Genomic DNA, 19,968 nt, shown 5'->3' with positions numbered 1-19,968 from the left:
CCCTCAGACCATTTCATCAGCCTAGGTTATTTTACTATCTTAAACCTCTTCTTTAAATAAAATCCTTTCATATCTCTGAATTGAAACTATTCTTAGGACATAATGCTGCCACAAATGTTGGTGTGTTTTCCCCACAACATTTGCAGAATAAATGCAAGATAGAAGTAGAGAGAATTAGCAGTTGGGGGTGTCAAGAAAGGTTTCATATATAAGGTAGCGCTTGCATCTTGAAGGAAGGATTCAATCAGACAAAGATGAGGAGAGAGCAAATTCTAGGCATGAGGGATGACCAGTCTAAAGGTGAACATATGATAGATGGAATACCATATGTAAGGAACTGAGAAAAGACCAATTTGGTTAGATTGCAGAAAGCTATCTAGGGATGTAATATATAATGAAATGGAAATATAGGTTGGGGCCAGGTTGTGAAGCACTTTTAAAAAATGAAAAAATATGTTTCATGTGTGATCCTAGAAGCAACAAGGGAGGCAGAGCCAAGATGGCAGAGTAGAAACAGGGAAAGGTCAAAACCCTGGGAATCCTCTCTAACCAATCTTAAAATAACACCACAAAATGAAAACTGGAGTGAAAGAACCAACAAGTAGTATCACAAAGGCATAGAGAGGGAAAAGTATCTAGAAAGAGAAGACAGTCCAAAGTGTCAAATGATGTATGAAGATCATCTGCAAAAAAGACCATCAGATTGGCAAGTAACAAATGTTTGGTTATTTTGAAGATTCATTTCAGTTGAATGATGAATTTGGAAATCACATTACAAAGGGCAGAGAAGTGAGTGGAAGGAGAGGACATAAAAGTAATGAGTATAGATAGCTTTTTCTAGGAGCTTGGCTAAGAAAAGGAGGGGGAAATAGCATGATAGCTTGAGAGAAATGTAGGGTCTAGTACAGGTGTTTCCAGGATTGGGACAGATGGGGTGTTTGTAGACAATAAGCAAGAAATCAGTAAATAGAGAATGAAGATTAGAGATGTGGGAAGGCAGTCATGATTCAGTAGACAACTTGCTTGAAAGGATGTGAAGACTGAAGGCACATGAAGAGAGACTAGCCTTGCCAAGGGAAAGGGTCAATTTATTATCAGAGACTAAAGGAAAAGATGAGAGAGTTGAGGGTGGTATCGTGGGGGTTTGAGATGAATAGAAGACTGCACTCATGACTAATATCTTTGATTTTCTCAATAAAGTAAGTCAAGATCTTCAACTAAAAGGGGGAAAGAGAAGTGGGAGGCTTTCGGACAGAAGAGAGGATTTGGAATGACTTTTGTGGAGAACAAGAGAGGGAAACAAATTAAGGAAGAGTAAGAATTACTTGATGTAGTGAAGTGGAGTTTAGCAAAGGATAAAGATAGAACAGTAGATCAAAGGATTCAGGAGTAGAGGACAGTGTAGAGTTGAGTTAGGAAAGGAGAAAATTGGGAAGTGAAGAAAGTGAAGTCAGAATACACATAGTCTGAGAAACTGACAAGTGGAGGGAATGATATTCAAGATGAGGCAGAGAATAGGTTTAGATGTAGGAAAGATAAGTCATAGGGAGAAAATAGTGATCAAACATTTTCTCCATAAACTTTGAGCATTTCTTCCCATAGTTTCCACAGTGGAAATAATGAGCATACTCTTATAGTAGTATTCTTGAATTGAAAATTTTTAATTTAATTAATTTAGAATATTTTCTCATGGTTACATGATTCATGTTCTTTCCCTCCCCTCCTCCCACCTCTCTACCATAGCCGATGTGCAATTCCACTGGGTTTCACATGTGTCATTGATCAAGACCTATTTCTATATTATTAATATTTGCACTAGGGTGATCGTTTAGAGTCCACTTTCCCAGTCATGTCCCCAATGAACCATGTGATCAAGCAGTTGTTTTTCTTCTGTATTTCTTATAGTAGTATTCTAATAGACAGACACACTTAGACAGGCAATATGGCTAAGACAATTCATATCAACATTACAAATTGGTTGAGTCGTATCTGACTCTTTATGACCATAGCATGCCAGGTCCTTTTATCCTCCACTATCTCCCGAAGCCTGTCCAAGCTCATGTTCGTTGCTTCGAGCACTACTTATCTCATCCTCTGCTGTCCCCTTCTTTTGTCTTCAATATTTACCAACCTCAAACTCTTTCTCTGTGAGCTCTCTCTTCTCATTACATGGCCAAAGTATTTGTTTATCTTTGACTTGCCCAGGGTTACACAGCTAGGAAGTGTCTGAGGCCAGATTTGAACCCAAGACAGAAGTCTTCAATCAATTTTATTTTTACTACCACAAATATCAAAATGAAAAAATTATTAGATTTCACATAACTAAAATGGATTAAAATTTCAGCAGCCTGGTTTCCAGTATATTGCTTTTTCCACTGCCTTTGATACCTTTGGGTTAGGGGTATGCTGGTAAATGTTTAACAACTGGATCAAATGAAGTTATAGTTGTTAAAACATTGCCTCTCACATAGTAGGTGCTATATACAAATGTTTATTTCTTCCCCCTTCCCCTACCCCATCTCCAAAAAAAAATGTAACCTCAACACATTTTTAAATTTCATCTGTGCTAAGATTTATTTCCATTACTTTCTTAAATCTAGACAATCAACAACAATAAATCAAGCCCCAGTTTGTAACATTTGCTGATTTCCAAGGTACAAATAATCACTCTGAAAATTTAACAATTGGGTCTTGGGAGTCCATATGATCTGGCTCCATTATGGATAAAACCTTGGGAATATTTTAGGGTTTTTTTGATGCCTTAGTTTTTGCCTCACAGTCATTTTGAATAGACATCTCTCCGTCATTCACTTCCTACCCCATACAAATGTGAAGCCTAATACAGTAAAAAAGCAGTTAGGTTAAACCAAACAGCCCAGCACAGTGACTGAATCTGATAAGATATAAAATATTCTGCCTCCAAAGTACCCATCATCTATCTAGAGAAGCTGTGTTTCCTCTGTCTATTCCCTACAGCTAAGGTTCGTTGTTTAATCATTATAATTAATCATAGTTCAGCTGGGTTAGTATGGTTCCTATAGAGGTCTTCTATCTGAAAATATCAACCAATCAATAAACATTTAAGTGACTACTATGAGCCAGGGACTATGAGAAATACAGTAGATAGGGTGCAGCTAGGAGGCACAGCAGATAGAGCTTCAGATCTGGAGATGGGAGATTCTGGGTTCAAATTTGATCTCTGATGCTTCCTAGCTGTGTGACCCTGGGCAAGTCACTTAACCCCCATTGCCTAGCCCTTCCCACTCTTTTGTCTTGGAACCAATACACAGTGCTGATTCTAAGATCAAAAGTCCTGGTTTAAAAAAAGAAAAAGAAAGAAATACAGCAAACACAAAAAGAGGCAAAAGACACTCCCTGACCTTCAGGAGCTTACAGGCTAAGGGGTAAATGAATACTGAATGTAATGAATACTGAAATGTGAATTCCTTTGCCCCAACTTACCTTAGGATCCTCTTCTCTGTTGTTTCCAGAAAAAGGGCAATGTTCCAAAAGATTGTGGATCAATCTAAAACTTATGAAAGTGAACAGGAGTGGACCCAGTACATGATGTTGGAACAGACACGGAAGGAAATTGTCATGTGAGTATTAGCAGGATTTTAACATTATTAAATAATTAATAGCATTAATATCGAATCCCCTTAAAGTCGCCATTATGGAGACCACAGAATTTCCGGTGGAAGACAGACACCAGTATTATCTCTTGAATGAGGAGAATCCTTACCACACTTTTGCTTTCTTGATTTTGTTAGAAAGGAGAGTTGATTCAGCCACTGGGAAGATTTAGTGGTAGGAGGAAATAGCCAGAGCTCTGGTGGAGGAGATAAAAGGCCAGCTGGTCTGGTTGTCAAGAGTTTGGGAGTACACAGAAAACGGAGAGCTTACGGAGGGAAGAGTTCCTGGAACTTTGCTCCAGGATGCTGAAGCTAGAAGGGATCGAGACTTATGGTATTAGCACCCACTTAACAAGAATAATTCATTACATAGAAAGTTGCCTGAAGGCTTTGGCGAATTTCCTTCTTTTCCCTCTCTTTCTCCCCACCTCCCCCATGTTGTGACCTTCATAGAACAGCCTCTGTCTCCCTCCAGTGGTGTGTCAAGGCCACATTGCAGAGAGGTTGCCATGGAAACTCCTGGTTGAGTACAGATTGTGCTAGATGACTTCTAAAGTCCTTTCCAACTTTGAAATCCTGTATTTCTGTGATTCCTAACGTATGGTCATACGCTCTCGCTCCCCTCCCCCAGCAAGCAACTCAATTCAATTTTGGATCATTCTAATCTTTAGACGTTTTTTCCGTATATGCTACATTTTATACTGAAAGATCTGGATTTTTTTCTTTGTGTGTTTGTGACACCTTTGGGATAAATCCTAGCAATGAAATGACTGGATCAAAGGATGTGATTCGGTTTGTATATTGGCACAAACTTTTTTTGGGGAATGCAATACCCCCCCCCCCCCAACAACAACGGTTTCTCCCAACCCTGCCAACATGGCATTTTATATTGCTTTTGTTTGGGGTGAGGGGGTGGGGCAAGGAGCGCAAGATTTACTAACTGGGTGTGTAGTAAGGCGGGAGGTCAAGCCTGTGTTGATTTGCATTTCTTATTCTTAGGGGATTGGAGTAGCTTTTCATTTGATTATTGGCTCTTTGTACTTTCTCCTTTGCAAACTGCTCATGCCCTTTAGTTATATATATATATATATTTTTAACCCTTATCTTCCGCCTTGGAATCAATACTGTGTATTGGCTCCAAGGCAGAAGAGTGGTAAGGGCTAAGCAATGGGGGTCAAGTGACTTGTTCAGGGTCACACAGCTGGGAAGGGTCTGAGGCAAGACTTGAACCTTTAGTTATTTCTTAACTGGAGAGTATATATCACTCTTCTAGTAATCCTGGAATAGAAAACCAGTCAGCTGACAAGTACTTATTAAGCATTTCCTAAATTCTCTCTCCTCATCTCTGCCCCTGGCTTCCTTCAAGTCCCAGATAATGTCCTGCCTTCTTTAGGAAGCATTTCCTGATCCCTCTTATGCTAGGGTCTTCCTATTTATCCTGTATGTAGCTTGGTTGTATGTAGTGATTTGCATTTTGTCACCTCCATTGCATTGTGATGGGGTCTCTTTTTTTTTAACCCTTACCTTCTGTCTTGGAATCGATACTAAGTATTGGTTCTGAGGTAGAAGAGTGGTAAGAGCTAAGCAATTGGGGTTAAGTGACTTGCCCAGGGTCATTCAACTGTCAGAGGCCAAATTTGAACTCAGGACTTCTATCTCCAGGTCTGGCTCTCTATCCACTGAGCCACCTACCTGTCCCATAGGGCTTATCTTTAACTTTTATTTGTACTCCTGGTGCTTACCATAGTGCTTGGCATGTACTAGGCACTTAACAAATGTTTATTCACTGACTGACTACATTCCAGGTTCTGTGCTTAGTACTGGGAATGCAAAGAAAGGCAAAAACATAGTCTTGCCCTCAAAGAGCTTATGCTCTAATGGAGGAGATGCCATGTAAGTAATAGGTACATTCAAACTATAAAGCTATCCACATAGTTCTATTTCTATCTATCTATCTATCTATCTATCTATCTATCTATCTATCTATCTATCTATCTATCCATCCATCTATCTATCTATGTATCTTTAATTAACTCTCCTTATCTATCTTTATCTTTCTTTAACTATCTATCTCTCTATCTTTCTCTTTATCTCTAACTATGTATCTTTATCTTTCTATCTTTCTTAATCTTTCTATCTTGATCTTTCTTTATCTGTCTTCCTCTCTATATATCATCCATCCATCCATCTATCTATCTATCTATCTATCTATCTATCTATCTATCTATCTATGTAGTTCAGTCATTTCATTCGTGTCTGACTTTTCATGACCCTATTTGGGGTTTTCTTGGCAGAGATACTGGAGTGGTTTTCCATTTCCTTCTTGAGGTCATTTGACAGATGAGGAAACCAAGGCAAACAAGGTTAAGTGACTTGCCCAGGTTCACACAGCTAGTAAATTTCTGAAATGACATATGAAATCAAGAAAACTCATCTTTGTAACTCCAGACTTAGTACTCCACCTAGAGGATTAGAGCATCTTTTCTATCTATGTCCTGTACATAGAGTAAATATAAGTTCATCTCAGAGGGAAGGCATTAGCAATGAAGAAGGTAGGGTGGGGAGACTGGAAAAAGCTTCTTGAAAAAGGTGAGATTTGATCTTAGACTTGAAGGTAGCCAGGAGATATAGACCAGAAGGGAGGACATTCCAGGCCTGGGGGACAGCCGTTGAAAGGGCATAGAGTCAGGAGATAGACTATCATGTTTAAGGAATGGCAAGAAGGCCATTGTCAGATTGTAGAGTAAACGGAGGGAATTAAGTGAAAAGAAAAATGGAAAGGTAGGAAGGGAAAGTTTGTGCAAAAAGCCAGATGGAGGATTTTGAATTTGGTCCTGGCAGTAACAGGAAACCAGTGGAATTTATTGGGGAAGGGGGTGACATGTTCTTAATTGGCAACAGATTGGATATATGGTATAAAGTTGAGTCAGTGTACCTGGGAGGATGATTGTACCCTCAGCAGTTAGAAAGAGTGGAGGGTGAAGGTGAAGGTACGGGGAGAAAGAATAAGTTTTGTTTTGGACCTGTAAGTTTTAGATGTCTACAGGATATCCAGTGCAAAATATTCAATAAGCCATTGGAAAGGTGGAATTGCAGGTCAGAAGAAAAGATTTTTGTTGTTGTTGTTGAGGGGCAGCTAAGTGGTTTAGTGGAGAGAGTGCCAGGCCTGGAATCAGGAAAATTCATCTTCTTGAGTTCAATCTAGCTTTAGACATTTACTATGTGACTCTGGGTGAGTCACTTAAACCTGTTTGCCTCAGTTTCCTCTTATGTCAATGATCTGGAGAAGGAAATGGCAAACCACTCCAGTATCTGCCCGGAAAACCTCAAATGGGGTCAAAAAGTGTTAGATACAAGTGAAAATGACTGAACAACAAAATTTTCAGGAGAAAAGTTAGGATTGGATAAATAAATCTAGGAATTATCTTCATAGAGATGACCATTGAACCTATGGGAGCTGATGAGATCACCATGTGAGCTAGGAGAGAGGGAGAAGAAGGTCACACTCTTGGGGAAACATCTAGCATTAATGGGCAATACCTGGATTTACATCTAGCAAAGGATACTCTGAAGAAATGGGGAGGCCAGAGAACTAGGATAAAGAAGTGTCATAGAAACCTATAGAGGAGAGAATATAAAGGAGAAAAGGTGTCAAAGGCTGCAGAGGAATCAAGAAAAATGAGCCCTGGGGTAAAGGACATTAGATTTGTTGATCAAAAGATCACTAGTACATTTGGAGAGAGTAATTCCAGTTGAGGTCACAAGTAGGACTGCAGAGAGTTTAAAAGAGAGTGAGAGAAGAGGACAGACAGCTGGGTAGCTCAGTGGGTTGAGAGCCAGGCCTAGAAACAGGAGGTCTTAGATTCAAATGTGGTCTCAGACACTTCCTAGCTGCATGATCCTGGGCAAGTCACTTAACCCCCATTGCCTAGCCCTTACCACTCTTCTGCCTTGGAGCCAATACACAGTATTGATTCTAAAATGGAAGGTAAGAGATTTTCTTTAAAAATTTTTTATTTTATTTTTCTGGCTACAATACTCACTTTATTTCCCTCCCTCCCTTCTACCCACCCTTCCTGAAGTAGATGTGCAATTTCATTGGGTATCACATGTGTCCTTGATCAGAACCTATTTCCATGTTGTTGTTTACACTAGAATGTTCATTAAGTCTACATCCCCAGCCATATCTCCTCGACCCATGTATTCAAAGTGTTTTTACTCCCACAGTTTTTCCTCTGAATGTGGATAGTGTTCTTTCTCGTAGATCCCTCCGTGTTGTTCAGGATCACTGCATTGCCACTAATGGAGAAGTCCATTACATTCCATTGTACCACAATGTATCAGTCTCTGTGTACAATGTTCTCCTGGTTCTGCTCCTTTCACTCTGCATCACTTCCTGGAGGTTGTTCCAGTTTCTATGGAATTCCTCCACTTTATTATTCCTTTTTGCACAATAGTATTCCATCACAAACATATACCACAATTTGTTCAGCCATTCCCCAATTGAAGGGCATCCCCTCATTTTCCAATTTTTGGCCACCACAAAGAGCGCAGCTATGAATATTCTGGTACAAGTCTTTTTCCTTATTATCTCTTTGGGGTACAAACCCAGCAGTGCTATGACTGGGTCAAAGGGCAGAAAGTCTTTTAGTGCCCTTTGGGCATAGTTCCAAATTGCCCTCCAGAATGGTTGGATCAGTTCACAACTCCACCAGCAATGCATAAAAGGGATTTTTTTTTTTTTAAAAGAGAGTGAGAGAAGGAAAAGAGACACCTACTGGAGAAGACTTTCTCAAGGAAGTTAGCCAAGATAGTAGGAGAAATATTGGAAATGGTCAGATGAAGTGAAAATTTTTAAGGACCAGAGAGACATGGTTATATTTCTAGGTAGCACAGAAGCAACTAATTGACCAGGAGATTAAAGATCAATGAGAATGAGGATTCTAGAGGGGGTAATCTCCCAGAGAATATGGATGGAACGAGATCACTTGAGCATGTAGAAGGGTTCCCTCTGGCAAGGAGGGCAACGACTTCACATGAGACAGAGGTAAAGCAAGAGATAATGGGGGAAGACATCTGAGTGATGCAAGATGAGAAAGAATCTAGTCCTAAATGAGCGGCTTTAGTTATTGTTGTTTTGCTGAAGTATAAGTCAAAATTCTCAATTGAGAGGGTGTGGAAAAGTGGGGTGCAATAGAAGACTTGAGGAAGAAAGAACAAAATTATAATGACCATTGTGGTGAATGGGAGAGTGAAGGTGAAAGTAGATGAAGGTGAAAGTAGATGAGCAGGAGAATTTTGTTACTCCCTGGCTGGGCTCCACCCTCAGAGAGACAGTCCCAATAGTTCCTAGCTCTCCCTTTAGAGCTCTGGCGTTCTCTTTAGTCATCTAGGTCCCTCTGGTGGATATTCCTTTTAATCCAGCCACAGGAAGAAACAACAAGGAAAGAAAAACGTCTGCAACACCTTGAATAGCAGATGGCCTCTACAGTCTGCTAAGCTCTGTCTAAGTTGTGGAGAGTTCCCATTCACTTGGACTTCTCTGCCTTAAGAAAGTCATAAAAATATGAATTAAGAAAATATTTTTTTCACCTTGAGATCTCATGATAGAAAGGAATCCAGCAATTAGAGACTCTCTGTCTCTTTTAATATGCATTAAGTATAGAATTGCTTACTTCTTTTCATTGTGTAACCACAAGTCACTTAAGTTCTCTGAGTTTTCTCATCTACAAAATGGTAATAATAAAAGCATCTACTTAATCATGTCATTGTGAATACAAGGAATAAGTCAGCTCTTTGCATCTTCTCCCTTGGAAACTGCTCTTGCTATTTGACTGTTTTTCTTTCCTTTTCTTTTCTTTTCTTTTTTTTCTTTTCTTTTCTTTCTTTCTTTTTTGTTTTGTTTTGTTTTAAACCCCTACCTTCTGTCTTGGGAATCAGTACTGTGTATTGGCTCCAAGGCAGAAGAGTGGTACGGGCTAGGCAAGGGGGTTAAGTGACTTGCCCATTGACTGTTTTTTTCTGCTGGGGATGGTGTACAAAGTTCTAGTAGTAGCAGAGTAGAAAGGGAAAGGTTGGTGCCAACCATAACTCCTTCCTCTCAGATGCTCTTGAATTAGTAAAACACATCCAAGCCAGTAATGCAATGGTTAACCACATTTTTATCTCAATACTGGCTTTTAGAGAGTAAGTGAACAGAAATGGAAAAATCTGTTCTAAAGAATCAAGCTATTGATTACCTTTGGAACAAATATATGTTATCTTTGAGGGGGAGAGTTGAGGGGAGAAATGAAATCCTTAAGGTGGATTGGTCCCTTTGGCTCAGTTTAGCCAAATCAGTACCTTACCCAACATCCTTCTTGGCCCAAGAGTCCAGTTCACTTCACCATGGCTTTGCCTCCACCTCCATGGCAACTGTTTTCCATCCCTTGATTCTACTGGGATTGGACTCTTGATCCTTCACTCTTTCCAGTGAGACTGTTTCTAGGTGCCCAGTCTTACTTCTGGTCCTATTCCTCTCCCTCTCTTGATGTTTCTGTCTTTATTTGAAATGGCCATGGCCCTGGGTGCCTCGGGTGGCAGCAGCCTGAGGAATGTGGGGTGGCAGCCCAAGCCAACTCTCGTCCTCCTGTCATGCCCCTTCTCCTTTTCTCCCTCTCTTAGGCAGTCCTCAAGAGACATACACTTGGCAAAGTTCTGTCTACAAGTAGACCCTGGCCACCAGTGTCCCATGACACTTTTATATATCTGTTCATTACACACTGGAAGTCATCCAATGTATTTACTGCAAATGTTTTCTCTAATCTGTTTCATTTCTTTGCCTGAGATTCACTCTTTCCTCATTTCTACCTATTGAAATCTTTTTTTTTTAAAGACAACCTAGGTATCACCTTCTTTCTGAAGCTTTCCTTGATACATACTCCACCTAGTCTACCCCTAAATGAAAGAATCTCTTTCTCCTTAAATTTCCATGGAGTATTTTCTATGCCTCTTTCCTTTCCTCCTATCTTTATACTTAGTTGCATGTATATTAGGACAGTTAGGTGACCCAGGGGATAAGAAGACCTCTGTTCAAATCTGACTTCAGAAACTATACTTACTGTGTGTCCCTGGATAGGTTACTTAACCCCTGCTTGCCTCAGTTTCCTTAAATATAAAATGGGAATATTATAGCATTTACTTCATAGGCTATTGTGAAGATCAAATGAAGTAATAGATCTAAAATGGCAGCAGAAAGTTCCATGCCTGACACATAGTAAATGCTATATAAATGTTAGCTATTATTATTATAATAATTATATTATTTTCTCTACTGTGATTGTAAGCTTGTTGAGGATAGGGACAATCGTTGCCAGACGTTCCTTGTTTACAAGAGGTATTTAACTTAATTTCATTTATTTTTAAGACCCTCCCCTTCTGTCTTAGAATCAATATCAATTATTGGTTCCAAAGCAGAAGAGCAGTAAGGGCTAGGCAATGGGGGTTAAGTGACTTCACACAGCTAAGAAGTATCTGAGGCCAGATTTGAATTCAGGACTTCTCATCTCCAGACCTGGCTCTCAAACTACTGAGCCACTTGGCTATCCTTGGAGATATAAGACTCATTGAATTCTGTATCAGCTTCCATTTTAGAATCAGGGGACCCATTCTATGTCCTCTCCTCCATGCTAGCTGACTGTTAATCATGTCTTCTGTCCCCAGGGCAATGATGATGACAGCCTGTGACTTGTCTGCCATAACCAAGCCCTGGGAAGTTCAGAGCAAGGTACATATTGGCTCCTATTCCCTTTGGGAGAGGTTGGGTGGGGATCTCTTCTTGCTTTTTTCGCATAGAGTTTTGGGTGCTCCATCCTGAATCTACCTTCAAAGCTGATGATACTTGCTGATGGTTTTAAATGAATACTGTTTATTAGTTTGAGGAAGGACCCTTCTACTCCTATAGTTTCTAGTGTTTTCAATAGGAATGAGGGTTGTATTTTTTCAAGGGCTTTTTCTGCATTTATTTAGATCATCGTGTGATTTCTGTTGGTTTGGTTATTGATAGGGTCATTGATGTGGATGGTTTTCCTAATATTATCTTTAAAGCTGAGACAACATTTACAATCACTGCACCCCCTCCAAAGAATTTCATTGAATGATTTTTGCATGGTGGATGCTACACAACAGAGAGCACATGCCAGGCTTCTCTTTGGCCTCAAAGAGCTCACCCAGAGGAGTCCTTTGGTGGAATGATGTGGGACTTTGACCCTTTTATTGTTGGCAGGTGGCTCTTCTAGTGGCTGCTGAATTCTGGGAACAAGGAGACTTGGAGAGAACTGTGCTCCAGCAGAACCCTATTGTAAGTAGAAATTAGAGTTTGTCCTTTTGTATAGAAAGGCAGCTGGGTAATCTAGAGTATAGAATGCTGCCCTTAGAGTAAGAAAGATCTGAGTTCAAATCTTGGCTTAAGATATTTCCTATCTGTAGATCTATGAAAAAATAGTTTAATCTCTCTTGATCTCAATTTCGTAATTTGTAAAATGGGCATGATATTAGCAACTATTTAACAAGACTACTATGAAGACAAATGAGATAACATATGTGTAGTGGTTTACAAACATTAGAGCTCAATGTAAATGTTAGTGATTCCTACTATTATGAGAAAATGATGGAAGATGAGATTTCATTTTTGATGTTAATGGAGAGGTACAAACTTACTTCACTGCTACACTTCATCACTTCATGGAGAAATTCACACAATCCATGAAGACCCATATTCTACCCATGACATAAAATTTGCAAAACATTAGGTCTCCTCACAGGAGAACAGGAGATAATTGTCCCCAAATTTCTTATAAAATACGAATAAGTAGGGCAGTGAGGTAGCAAAGTGAATAGAGTGCCTGGCCTGAAATTGGGAGGTCATGAATTCAAATCTTGACTCAGAGATTTCCTAGTTGTGCAACCCTGGGCAAGTCACTTAACCCCGATCACCCAGCCCTTACAGCTCTTTTGCCTTACTTAGTATTGATTCTAAGACAGAAATTAATGGTTAAAGAAAAAAAAAGACAGAAGGTAAGGATTATTTCAAACATAAAATAAAATAAAAGAGTCTAGTGTTAGAGGTGTTAGAAAAGTGGCATATTTAAGTCAGAGGAACTGGGCTTAAATCCCAACCTTCCCGCTACCTATATGATGTTGGATAAATCCCTTGACCCCTTTGGGTCTCAATTTTCTAATTTCTAAAATGAAGGGGTTGAACTATATGACCTCTAAAGCCCCTGTTGGCTCTAAGACCTACTACATTTATTTTAGGATAGGGAAAACAGGTTCAAGAGAAGCTGAATAATTTGCCAAATGCTAAGGTCTCTCCCAGCTCTACTTTTTTCTTTCTTTCTTTCTTTCTTTCTTTCTTTCTTTCTTTCTTTCTTTCTTTCTTTCTTTCTTTCTTTCTTTCTTTCTTTCTTTCTTTCTTTCTTTCTTTCTTTCTTTCTTTCTTTCTTTCTTTCTTTCTTTCTTTCTTTCTTTCTTTCTTTCTTTCTTTCTTTCTTTCTTTCTTTCTTTCTTTCTTTCTTTCTTTCTTTCTTTCTTTCTTCCTTTCTTTCCTTCTTTCTTTCTTTCTCAATCAATACTGTGTTTTGGTTCCAAGGTAGAAGAGCCGTAGGGGCTACGCAATGAGGGCTAACTGACTTGCCCAGGGTCACACAGCTAAGGGAGTGTCTGAGGCCACATTTGAACCTTTGACCTCTCATCTCTAGTCCTGGCTTTCCATCCACTGAGTCACCTAGCCCCCTAACTCAAAATTCTACCATTCGTTTTGTCCTAGGTAAAATTTCTCATATCTCCTTATAACTTTCAAATCTCTCTGTCCCTAACCCTACTGCAACACGGATGTTCTGAAAAGGAAGGTGAATGCAGACCCAGCCGCTCCACAAGGAGTCATTTTGAACTGTGTTTAGTCCAAGTGTTCAGTCCAAGGTAGCCCATGAGGTGGCTCCTGAGAGGCTGTGTCAGCAGAGGCCTGGGACAAAGGTCATCCACTCCCTGTCTCTGTTATTCAGTGTAGACAGAAGGGTTAAAGGCCAGCATGTCCTATGCCATAGCAGCATAAGTGGTTTTGTAGAATTCTTTAAATTCAATAAAAAGTGTTAATTTTTTCATATCACAGTCATTTTCACTGTCATGTTCATATCATAGTCATTTTCATACAGTTGTCCCTCACTATATTGTGGTTCACTTATCTGGCTTCACTGTATGGTAGGGTTTTTTGTTTGTTTGTTTGTTTTTTAAATCTAATTCTGTATTTCGGAGTCTTTGCTATATATATATAGGGACCAATTGAAGGGCTGTGTTCAGTATCCTAGGCGCTGATTGGCTCAATGTTTATAAGCCTATGGGAAAGGTTAATAGGAGTGTGGGAAGGGTTTAGAAAGCCTTAAAGTAGATATAAATAATAAAATAAATACAATGCCACTACTTCACGGATTTTTACCCATTGCAGGGGTCTCTGGAAGGTAACTCCCCCCATAGGTGAGGGATCGATCACTGTATGTCTATGTGGAAACCATCTCCCACTGAACCTCCCCACTTGACAGCGGAGGCAGTGTTCTGTACCATTTTATTTTATTTCATTTTATATTATTTTATTTTTTGCCCAGTTCAATATAACAACTCTTCAATTTATACATGCAAAGTACTGTGGGGGATGCCTGTCAGGGGAAGAGCTACCTCCTGACACAGCCTGCCTTAGATCACATGTGGAGGGAATGCCCAGGAACCCATTGAGGGGGGCAGTCCATGGTTCTGGCACTGAGAAGGTATCATACTCTGCCCTTTTTTCTCTACCCTCCCCTGACAGCCCATGATGGACAGGAATAAAGCAGACGAACTCCCCAAGCTGCAAGTGGGCTTCATCGATTTTGTGTGCACCTTTGTCTACAAGGTGGGTGTCACCTCTCCTGGGCCAGGGGTCTGCTTTCTAGAAGCACATTTCTGGTCACCCTCACTTCACCCTCCTCCCAAATCCTCAGAAGAAAAAGAAGGCTTTCTTCAGAGCTTTCCCAGGGCTTTTGCATTGCAGCTCTGTGCTTTAGGGAAGATTTTTGGGCTCTACAGTTTCCTTCCTTCCTGCTTTCCTCCCTCCCCCCCCCTCTCTTTCTTTCTTTCTTTCTCTCTCTCTTTCTCTCTTTCTTTCTTTCTTTCTTTCTTTCTTTCTTTCTTTCTTTCTTTCTTTCTTTCTTTCTTTCTTTCTTTCTTTCTTTCTTTCTTTCTTTCTTTCTTTCTTTCTTTCTTTCTTTCTTTCTTTCTTTCTTTCTTTCTTTCTTTCTTTCTTTCTTTCTTTCTTTCTTTCTTTCTTTCTTTCTTTCTTTCCCCTTACCTTCCATCTTAAAATCAATCCTGTAGGGGGTAGCTAGATAGTTCAGTGGATGGAGAGCCAGGCCTAGAGATGGGAGGTCCTGGGTTCAAATATGACCTCATACAATTCCTAGCTATGTAACCCAGGGCAAGTCACTTAACCCCCATTGCCTAGCCCTTACCACTGTTCTACCTTGGAGCCAATACACAGTATTGATTCTAAGATGGAAGGTAAAGGTTTTATTTGAGAGACAGAGGCAGAGAAAGGAAGGAAGGAAGGAAGGAAGGAAGGAAGGAAGGAAGGAAGGAAGGAAGGAAGGAAGGAAGGAAGGAAGGAAGGAAGGAAGGAAGGAAGGAAGGAAGGAAGGAAGGAAGGAAGGAAGGAAGGAAGGAAGGAAGGAAGGAAGGAAGGAAGGAGGGAAGGAAGGAAGGAAGGGAGGGAGGAAGGAATCCCACATCAGATACTTCCTAGCTGTGTGTTCCTAGGAAATCCCTTAACCCCCATTGCCTAGTCCTTTCCACTCTTCTGCCTGGGAACCAATATAAAGATGGAATGTAGGGGTTTTAAAATAAAATAATAAAATAAATAAAATAAATTCTGTGTATAAGTTCCAAGGCAGAAGGGCAGTAAGAGCTAAGCAACGGGGATGAAGTGACTTACCCAGGAAGTGTCTGAGGCCAAATTTGAATCCAGGATCTCCTGTCTCTAGGCCTGACTCTCCATTTACTGAACCACCCAGTGCCCTTCAGTTCCCCAGCTTCTAACCCAGGCAGACAAGTCCCCTGGGAAGGCGTTGGAACAGGTGTCAAGGATTCCCTCAAGTGCTGATTCTGCATCCCTCCTTGCCTAATCCCTTTGGCTACACCTGTGTATTAGTGCAGAAAGAAGCTTTCCAGTCCACCTCCCCCCCTCCCCTTTCCCCCCCCCTCCCCCAGAGATTCCCTGTGAAACACACAGAGCTCTAACATGGTTTTTCTTCCAAAGAGCAGATGGAGAGAAATCTTGGTTAAACCAACAGGCTGCCCTCAGGGAGGGGCTCTGAACCTGGAGGCTGGGCATTTGTTTTTTCAGTATCTTGATATCTGTATTTCAACATAATTGATTTCCTTTGACGTCCTTTGTTATTTTGGGGGAAGTACATTTACCAAAACAAACAAAAAAACAATCCAACCAGGAAAAGGTCCATTGATTTCACCAGATTGCAAAAGGAGTCCATGATATTAAAAAAGGCTAAAGGAGCAGCTAAGTGGCTCAGTGGATAGAGAACCAGGCCTAGAGATAGGAGGTCCTGGGTTCAAATGTGACATCAGATATTTCCTAGCTGTGTGACCCTGGGCATGTCACTTAACCCCCATTGCCTGGCCCTTACTGCTCTTCTGACTTAGATCCAATACACAGTTTTTATTCCAAGACAGAAGGTAAGGGTTAAAAAAAAAAAAGGCAAAGAATTTTGCAAATCTTAAAGTACTATAGAACTAGTGTCATATATTTTTCATTATCATTTTATTATTTATTTTTATGACATAATGACTTCATTATATTTGTACCACTTTTTTCTTTTCCAGGACAAGTGTGAGAAAAATGCCTTAAAACTTGTGAAAGACTTTATAAATGGGAGTACTGAATATTGTAATTAAGATTATTTGATTTCATTTGTTCTTCTCAATAGCTCCATGACATACATAGGTCAACATGGTGAAAAGCACACTGAACTAGGATCTGGACTCGAATCATGGCCCTGCTCCAGAGTACTTTTGTGACCTCGGGCCAAATTGATTCTCCTTTCTGGGCCTCATTTTATCCAACTATAAAATGGGGGGGAGTATGACTATCTGATCTCTAGGGCTCTCTGTAACTCTAAATATAATTGTCTTCCTTTTGTAGATGAGGAAATTGAGGCTCAGAGTCTGAGTAATTGGTTAAGGCCACAGTACAGTAGCAGAGGTGAGATTAGAAATCAGGCATTTTGCTCTTTCCTTATACAGTTCTGCATGCCCACAGTTAGGGGATGATTACATGGGAAGCCCAAAGCATCCTTGGTTGTTCAGTCATTTGAGTCATGGCTGACATTTTGTACCCCTGTTTGTTTGTTTTTTTGGGGGGCAAAATACTTCCTTCTCCAGCTCATTTTACAGATAAGGAAACTGAGGCTAGCAGGGTTAAGTGACTTGCCCAGGGTCACATAGCTAATAAATGTCTGAAGGCAGATTTGAACTTATCCTGACTCTAGACCAGGTGCTCTATCCACCTAGCTGCCCTATTTGTCCCAAAGCATTAGAAAGATAAAAAACTTATTAAAGAGAACTCACAAATTTACATTCCTCTGTTTAATTTTATCTAAAATTTTTTTTCTATTAACTTTAGTCCTTGGTCATCATTTAATTAACAAAGATTTATTACATGCCTGTGTGTGAGGTCCTTAACCCTGGAGATAAAAAGTGAAGATCTCTTCTCTCAGAGAACTTAAATGTTACTAGGAATGTATGTATATATATATATGTATTTATATAAGAATATAAGTATATACAAATATGTAAAATATAAGGGAGGCTGAAGGAAAATTGAAGGACTGTCTGATTTTTAGAGAACAGGAAGCAGCAGAAGATTGAGTCAGGAGACCTGGGTTTCAATCTTAGTTCCATCATCCTTAGTTCCATCCATCCATCCACCATAACATAGCAAATTAACTTTGTTAGGCAAGTTATTTCACCTTTCCAGATTTATTTCCTTGGCCAGACACTGAGATGGGTTCTAGGTACCACATTTTTTTTTAAACCCTTCCCTTCCCTTCTGGAGTCAATACTGTGTATTGGTTCCAAGGCAGAAGAGTGGTAAGGGCTAGGCAATGGGGGTCAAGTGACTTGCCCAGGAAGTGTTTGAGGCCAGATTTGAACCTAGGACCTCCCATCTCTAGGGCTGGCTCTTAATCCACTGAGCCACCCAGCTGCTCCCTAGGTACCACATTTTAAAAGGAATGCAGACAGATTGCAAGGGATCCTGAAAAGGATGATCAGAACTGTTAGGAAACGAAACCATGCCATTGGTCTAGAAGATTGATGATCATCCTAAGTATTGGAAAGATTATTTTGGGGGAGAGGGATGAGCTTCATTCTGCTTGGCTCCAGAGGGCAGAACTCAAGCATCCAGAGGAAGTGAGAGGAGGCCTCAATAGAAAGAACTTTCCAGCAAGAGAGCTGTCTATCTGTCCCGTGGCTGGAATAATAAGGAGTACGTTACCTGCCTGCTTGCTGCTCCTTTGTCCTAGGTGATCGAGACCTCATCTTCTCTTCCAGGAGTTTTCCCGGTTTCATGAGCAGATCACTCCCATGCTGGATGGCATCACCAATAACCGGAAGGAGTGGAAGGCATTGGCTGATGAATATGATGCCAAGATGAAAGCTCTGGAAGAAGAGAAGCAGAAAAAAGCAGAGGCCCAGCAAGGTCTGTAGGGGCATGTGGGCTCTAAGACAGGTGGCTAGGAATACCCATGGGCCACTAAGCAGCACAAGGTCTGGGTTCAAATTCCATTAAAAAAATTAAACCCTTACCTCCTATCTTAGAATCAATACTGTGTATTGGCTCCAAGGCAGAAGAGTGGTAAGGGCTAGGCAATGGGGGTCAAGTGACTTGCCCAGGGTCACACAGCTGGGAAGTGTCTGAGGCCAGATTTGAACCTAGGACCTCCCGTCTCTAGGCCTGGCTCTCAATCCACTGAGCCACCCATAGATGAGCTATTCTGGTCATTCATATTCTTCGAGCTAAGCAAACTGTGACTCAGAAATGTCACAGAAAGTCATAGAGCAAGAGCTCAGGTGGGACTAGAATCCAGGTCCCTGAAAAGGCTGGTCCAGTGTTTTTAAACATCTTTTCCATAGCAATATTCTGCAAATATTTATTAAGCAAAAGAAAATGGTGCAGAATATCTCCCAAATAGTTCCCTCTATAACCAATTCTAATTGAGAATGAAGGTCTGTCTGTCTACAGTGCCTTGTCTCTCAGTCTGAAATGTGATTAAATGGATTGTTTTTAAATCACTAAAAAAAGAGAGAGAGAAAGAATGGTGCAGAATGCGTGCGGTACCTCATGCTGGAAGCCACGGACAGAGTGCATGAGAGTAGGAGGGGAGACCCCACCATAGGGGCTATGACAGTCCACCAACAAACACCACTAAGGCCTCGTGGCTCCACCTGCAGAGCCCTAGGCAGAGGGAAGAGGAGGAAGTCCAGGCTCCAGAGCCCACGTAGACATCTTCTGGGGTGGGGGGTTGTATAAGAAAACCAATGGAAAGAGCATTGGCCCTGGGGGTCAGAAGATGCATCAGAGAGAGCTGTTTAATGAAACCTGAAACCCCTGCATAAATATTATTTATTATTATATATTACATATTATTATTATATATTTATCATTCGAGGCTCTAGGGACCTCCAGTGTCCCACTCCTGCTCTGAAGCGGCTGCCAAGCCTGCCCTCTGTATTTGTATTTTGAAATTGTTGTAAAGGGGGCAGTTAGGTGGCTCAGTGGATTGAAAGTCAGCCCTACAGACAGGTCCTGGGTTCAAATCTGATTTCAGACATTTCCCAAATATGTGACCCTAGGAAGTCACTTACCCTCACTGCCTAGCCTTTATCACTCTCCTGTCTTGGAATGGACAGTATTTATTCTAAGATGGAAGGTAAAGGTTTAAAAAATAATTGCTTTAGTGGTGACTCTTTGTGACCCCATTTGGGGTTTTCTTGGCAAACATACTGGAGTGGCTTGCCATTTCCTTCTCCAGTTCATTTTCCAAATGAAGAAATTGAGGCAAACAGGATTAAGTGACTTGCCCAAGGTCACACAGCTAGTAAGTATCTGAGATCAGATTTGAACCTAGGTCCTCCTGACCCCAGAACAGGTACCCAATCCACTAAACTACCTCATTGCATTTTAAAATGGGGGTTATTTACGATGGAAAAGTTTCATTCCTAATGTCAATTTAGGGGCTAAGCAGAAAGAGTAAAGAGC

The 19,968-nt window shown here is 40.6% G+C and overlaps 1 protein-coding gene across 1 annotated transcript in view; it reads left to right on the top strand.

Annotated features, from left to right (window-relative positions):
- PDE6A (phosphodiesterase 6A) overlaps positions 1-19,968 on the top strand; it is a 107,950-nt gene that overhangs the window by 75,770 nt on the left and 12,212 nt on the right. Inside the window, exons 17-21 of the mRNA XM_056811456.1 lie at positions 3,492-3,599; positions 11,334-11,397; positions 11,896-11,970; positions 14,470-14,553; positions 18,261-18,408. Of these exons, the coding sequence (XP_056667434.1) occupies positions 3,492-3,599; positions 11,334-11,397; positions 11,896-11,970; positions 14,470-14,553; positions 18,261-18,408 (479 nt within the window). The remainder of the gene's footprint in view (positions 1-3,491; positions 3,600-11,333; positions 11,398-11,895; positions 11,971-14,469; positions 14,554-18,260; positions 18,409-19,968) is intronic.

Source organism: Monodelphis domestica, chromosome 1, assembly GCF_027887165.1.
Source record: "Monodelphis domestica isolate mMonDom1 chromosome 1, mMonDom1.pri, whole genome shotgun sequence".
Lineage (NCBI taxonomy): Eukaryota > Metazoa > Chordata > Mammalia > Didelphimorphia > Didelphidae > Monodelphis > Monodelphis domestica.
The sequence above is the reverse complement of the archived record's forward strand: the minus strand, read 5'-3'. Positions and strand labels throughout refer to the sequence as shown.